This window comes from Charadrius vociferus, unplaced genomic scaffold (assembly GCF_000708025.1).
Source record: "Charadrius vociferus isolate BGI_N301 unplaced genomic scaffold, ASM70802v2 scaffold19, whole genome shotgun sequence".
NCBI classification, from domain to species: Eukaryota; Metazoa; Chordata; class Aves; order Charadriiformes; family Charadriidae; genus Charadrius; species Charadrius vociferus.
The window spans coordinates 4231367-4237700 of NW_009650173.1; the positions used below are offsets into that span (position 1 = coordinate 4231367).

General features: G+C 37.4%; 1 protein-coding gene across 2 annotated transcripts; it reads right to left on the reverse strand.

Moving 5' to 3' along the window:
• Positions 1-1795: 1795 nt before the first annotated feature.
• ARL14EP (ADP-ribosylation factor-like 14 effector protein) lies at positions 1796-5964 on the reverse strand. 2 transcript variants are annotated; one of them, XM_009892679.1, is made up of 4 exons: positions 5453-5964; positions 4307-4437; positions 2626-2849; positions 1796-1848 (listed from the first exon to the last, which is right to left on the reverse strand). In XM_009892679.1, exons 1-4 carry the CDS (start codon positions 5873-5875, stop codon positions 1796-1798), a joined length of 831 nt encoding a protein of 276 aa, XP_009890981.1. In that variant the 5' UTR covers positions 5876-5964. The 2 variants fall into 2 exon arrangements, with proteins under 2 accessions (XP_009890981.1, XP_009890982.1); XM_009892680.1 differs by lacking the exon at positions 1796-1848 and having other exon boundaries at positions 2483-2849.
• Between the last annotated feature and the right edge of the window lie 370 nt (positions 5965-6334).

Genomic DNA, 6334 nt, shown 5'->3' on the forward strand with positions numbered 1-6334 from the left:
TGAATATACTAACTTTTCAGAGACTTAATAGAGATGGAAAAATACAGTTCTAATAATAGGATGCTCTAGGCAATTTGAGCTACTGGTAGACTCACATTTCACTTCAGTGAAATGCTGTAACAGTCATCGAATCCAAAGTCTAACTGTGGACTTAAATGATAAGTTATATTCATCAAAGAGTTAGAAGCCTGTTAAGTTTATTAACAATAGGTACTGGTCTAATTTAAAAAATAAATACATAAAAAATACAAGATTGGACCAGCTTTTCCCCCCCTCACTTTCACGGAGGTATCTAGTTTTCATCTCATTCAAAAGGTTGCTTAAGAGATGAAACAGTTCTGAACGTGGATGAAGCACGCAAGATGAATTGTGGTGTCAGAAGAAGCATGCTCTGTAGTCAACAAAGTAAAACATTAAATGCTACTTGTGTGTAAGGGAGGCCATGGCTATTACTCAGTTGTTGTGTTGCTATCTGGAAAAATGTAGAGTGTGCTGCTCTCCCTAAATAAACTCACATGATGGTTCTTGTGATAAATGTGGCTGGAATCAAAGGCCAATGAGAGACTTCTGTTGGAAGAACAGCCAATGCTCTGACAAAAAAAGTCTATTTTCATAGCAGATATAAACATCAATTTGTACTAATTTTTATTATACTTCACTAGGACCAGCAGATGTCAGTATAACTCAAAGCATAACTTTGGATTTTAGTGATGCAATCTTCATAACACTTATCAGAAAGAGAATACTCTAAACAAATAGCAAGATTCTACAACTTTGTTGTAGAATCATGAATAGTTTGGGTTGGAAGGGACCTTTAAAGGTCATCTCATCCCACACCCCTGCAATGAGCAGGGATATCTTCAACTAGATCAGGTTGCTGGTCTGAGCAACCCGTGCTAGTGTTTCATCACCCTCATGGTAAAAAATGTCTTCCTCTTATCTAGTCTCAATCTACCCTCTTTCAGTTTAAAACCATTACGCTTTGTCCTATCACAACAGGCCCTGGTATAAAGTTTGTCCCTGTTTTAAGTACTGGAAGGCTGCAATAAGGTCTCCCCAGAGCCTTTGCTTCTCCACGCTGAATAACCCCAACTCTCTCAGCCTTTCCTCATAGAAGAGGGGCTCCAGCCCTCTGACCATTTTTGTGGACTCTCTGGACCTGCTCCCACAGGTCCATATCGTTCCTGTGCTGAGGGCTCCAGAGCTGGATGCAGTACTCCAGGTGATGTCTCACCAGAGCAGAGTAAAGGGGCAGAATCACCTCCCGCCACCTGCTGGCCGTGCTTCTCTTGATGCAGCCCAGGATACGGTTGGCTTTCTGGGCTGTGAGTGCACATTGTCAGCTTATACCTGGTTTTTCATCCATCAGTACCCGCAAGTCCCTCTCATCAGGGTTGCTCTCAGTCTCTTCATCCCCCAGCCTGTATTAGTACTGCGGGTTGCTCCAACCCAGGTGCAGGACCCTGCACTTGGCTTCGTTGCACCTCATGAGGTTCACATGGGCCCATGCTTTACCATGTAAGTCTTCAGAATTCAATAGTTAACAGTATTCTTGAATAAATGTGACCCAATAAACGTGCAGATCTTCCAAGTCTATCACAGAAATAGGAAATTTATTCAACACACAACAAAAATACCAAGGGATAACACTTAATGTTACTAAGATTTCAATTATAAAGTCTCTTCCATAAATCTTGTTATATTGGGAATTTTTAATGTTGTGAGGATAGCTAACGTATCAACTGAACATAATTTCAATTAATCTGTGGGGTTTTTTGTAGCAGTCTAGATATTCTCAAGTTTGGGAACAGACACTCAAATTCATTTCAGCTGCATGTAAACCTTTACCTTAAGAACAAGTAAATAGAAAATTAGGGGGAAGGGCTGTTGAAGGTCCAGTCCAATTACAGACTGATAACAAATATTGAAAAATTATTTCAATTGTACAGAAACCAACAAAACAGTACCATAGTAAATACTTTAACATATTTTTCAATGCCTTGACAGTTTAATAACACTTTAACAGTGAGGATAACTTGATCTCAGATCCCAGTAACTTGAATGGGATCTGAACTCTTAAATGCTTTTGAATCCATTTAGGTGAACAGGATTGAACCTATCGGATGTAGCTGAGATAATATATAGAAGACACAGCATTCATTATTAATACTGGAGAGAACTATTAATACTGCATGTAAATTCACTAAGAACTTTAGAGTGTTTCACATGTAACATTCAAAACCATGAGATCCTGAAAGAGAAGGAAAAATGAGGGCTACATGGAGATGGTACACTCAACAAAATAGTATATGAAACAATGGTGAGTGGCTGAGGATATGTCCATGAAAACTTAGCACCTTATACTTGAATACAGTGAAAGACTGTTCAATGAGAACTTACTTGGATGACTAACAAGACCGAGCATATGGTAGAATAAAGTGTGAAAAGACAGTAGTATGATTAAGAATATTTCCGTAATCATACTGAAAATGAATGTGAAAGCACATTAATCATGTGGATTGTGATAAATTCCAATGGCTTTTATTAAACCACTAAATGAATGTGCTGAATTTAATCAAAGCATGGAATACATACTCAGGATAAACAATGTGCACATACGCTAACCAACATGCTTGTTTCTAATTATTTCTCCTCCTTCTATCTCAATTTGCTCATACAGCCACTTGCGGTCGCAGCGACATTCTGCTCCACACTTGTTCGAGCCACACTTGGGGCAAGCATAGAAACATCCCAGGCAGTCTTCATCAAGACAATCACAGAGGTCCATCCCGCTGTAAAGTAGTAGTCCCTGGCTATCGTAGACTTTACTCTTGGCTGGTATAACTTGCCTGTATAGTGAAAAACACCAGTAATTTTCATGTTAAAAAATCCACCTATCTCAATGCCAAGCTGCTAATAGTTGTGGACAGAAGTTTGTTTTCTTCAGATACTAATTTTAAGACACTGTTAATTTAGAAAATATATATATGTTACTGTATTTGACAACATTTCTCATTCCTAATTGTATCTCCACCATAGTGCTTTTGAAATAATTGCAAGAATGGGAAGTTTTTATTTCTTCAATAACACACTCAAGCACTTACGAATATTCTTTGTTATAATGTAAACTTCAGATTACCTTTCAGATGATGTGAAACGCTCTCTTAATTTACTAACACGCAGCTGTAATTCACAGGAGGTCAGGCAGGACTGTTTAGGGTGCGCACATCCTAGTTCAAAGGTATTTTTTTATGCTTTTATCATTACCCATCTCTCTAACAGTTCCATTAAACTGCAGAATCAGCGAAAAACTCTGTTTGGAAGGGACCTCTGGAAGTCACCTTGTCTGAGCCTCTGTTCAAAGCCAGGTCAACTTAAATTAGGTTGCTTAGAGCAGCATCTAGTTGAGTTCTGAATAGCTCTAATGTCAGAGATGCCACAACACTTTTGATCCAGCATTTTACTACATACATAGAAAAAGTTTTCTTTACATCTCAACAGAATTTCCCTGGTTACAACTTGTGCCCAAACTGAGCAGATAAAACAAATGGAGGGGAAAAGGATGCACAGTTTGTGTCTGTTTCTGTCTTGTAAGGTTAAACTTAGGTGGAGAGCAGGGAAAAGGCATTAATGTGATCTTTCTTGCATGTTTTAACAAATGTTGTACAACTAGTTAAAAGCTGGAACTTCTATCACTCTCCTATTAGGACAAGATTGAATTAGTCCAAACTTCTAGTGCAAAATGACAGACAAAATTCAACTGCATATACCTTTCCTCTGTAGAAAGCATGATTTTAAAATCAGTTACATTAGAAGGTTGTAATTTGTTATTTGGTATGGTCCAACTTGGACACTAACTTCCTATTTTAAAAGGAAGGTAAGGTCCTAACTTGCACACTTCTGTTTACAAAATGTAAATACTGAGTTTATGGAAAGATGAAAACTTGTATATTTTAGGTGTAGTCTACTTGATCTTACTGTCTTCAAATTTAGCCTATTATCAGAATTTTAGCTTATGTCTAGAGTAATAGCTTCATCTATGATCTGTGTAGTATTGTCATGCCTTACCAAATACTTATTTGTATTATAACTGCCTGAAATATGGACTGTATGATAACACTTTATCTTCTGTTTTGTTTATCTCAGTAATGACAGTGAGCTTTAACATCCTCAAAACCAAAAAAGCAATCCATAAACACGCAAACATCCATACAGAAAGCATTAGTGTTACAGGGCCACTGACTATCAAGGGTATTTTATTTTGAAGTGAAAGTTAAAGATAATGTGAATACAGGAAACAACTCACCTGTCTGAATTAAATGACGCATTTTTTGTTTGCAGCCTTCTTTTTTCCCTCTTACTCGTCTCAGGAGTGAATTCGGTCTGTCGTCCTGGATTAGCAAACTGTAGAGACTTTAAAGCCTTAGCTGTACGCCCCTGAACAAAGACAGAAAATCTCATTAAGTGACAAATACAAACCTGAATTCATAAGAAAATGTCCAGTCAAGCCAGGCTATTGTAATAACTTAGAGTTGAGATCAACAATTTACCTAAGCACTGGATTTCCCAGGAGAAAACAACTCAAGTCTTAAAACTTTTATACAAGAGAACTGTACCAGTCTCAAAACTCAACTATACAAGCTTTTTAGTAGCAGTTTCAATCAATGCTTTCAAACTTCATGCCCTATCAGTCTCCTAATCATACTGACATGTAATCAAAAAATAAGGTTGAGCAACAGCCCCTGGCCTGAAAGGGACAACAGCTCCTAGGACACAATTCTGCTTTGCTACAGGACATATACGTATGAGTTCTTGCCAATTTGGTTCCTACTGATTACTTGCATACATCTTGAACAATGAATCCAACAATGTACAAGCTGTATTCCAAATTTAGCACTTAAAGCATTATCTTCCCACACCAGTTCATTACTGTCCCTGAACAAACACCACGGCCTTCACAGCTCAGACACTACAACAAGAGTACACTTAATTCGCCTCAATGCAGGTTCACTCAGTAATGAACTGCTAAAGAAAGTGGATTTTTTTTTTTTTAAACTGAAGAGACTAAACCAGAAGTTTATCTCAACATCCTTAGGAACAACCTCTACAGTACTCAGTTTTAAGTACACAAGCTTGTTTCTTGCAAAGCTTGAGCAACAGCTTAAAATACCAGCAGTAGTCTAGTGTTTACATAAACTTGAGTTGTAAGTCACCCTAGTAGACAGTCATTTGAATTTAAAAGGCCATAATATTTAACTAGGGAAGAGGATTTTTTTTAAGGTACTCCAAATAAAGGTTTAAATACAGTAAACTCCCACACATCTACAAGACTACACCCTTTCATATTTCCATTTAAAAACTTCATTTCTTTATATAGGACTTGTATGATGCCCAATTCCAACAGCTTGCAGAACTTGGGGAGGGTGGTAGGAAAACTGATCCATATACATACGTCTGAATCAAGTTTTCTTCTTTGGCGATCTTCAGATTCAACATCCACGCTTCCGTTTATTATCTGCATACATTTGGGACAAAGCTTCCAACCAGGTACAAACTGTCTTCCAAACTTGGCACTTAGAAAAGTTGCATCATCTAAGTCAATTGCTCGTAAGTTTTTCTTTGACAGTTTTCTGTGTATATTAAAGGGATCACAACATGATTTTTGTAAGTCCTCAAATCTTTCAATGTAAATTTTTGCATGGTGGAAGCAGATTGTATTGTTCTCTGAAAGGGTTATTCCAGTTCTAAGCTGAAGTAACAGTAGATCAGACGAAGATATATCTTGCTTAGTCTTGAAGCCAGTGTGACGGGTATAAAAGATCCTATGGCATTCATTGGTAGCTTGAAGCTGAACTCCAACTGAACAAGGATCCATTTTACTTTACTAGAACAACTTATTTCACTTATTTCACCAAAAATGAATTCTTTGAAGTCCTTAGTAGTTTCTATGAAGATCACCCTAGAGAAAGCATTAAAATCAATCAGATTTGTGCTGCGAACCTTTATCTGTAAGCTTGACAGACTAGGTTTATGTAATTCTAAAAACATATAAAGAAATTATAGCCTTCTAGTCTACATAAGACTAAAAATACACTAAATTTAATTCTAGAATGACCATCTTCGTGAACCAGCTATAGTCAGAACTAATGTTTTTTTCATTAGGTGCACTAAGTTTGTCTTTCAAACTGAGGTAACTGGAGCTGCATACGATTGAAGCTCACTGCAGCAGAGTTAACATTTTCACAGCAATGTAGCTGATACCATGTAACTCCATTCAAAGAAGTCTGTTATGGGCTACACACCCAGCTTGCTGCAAATGCTAACATGTATACTT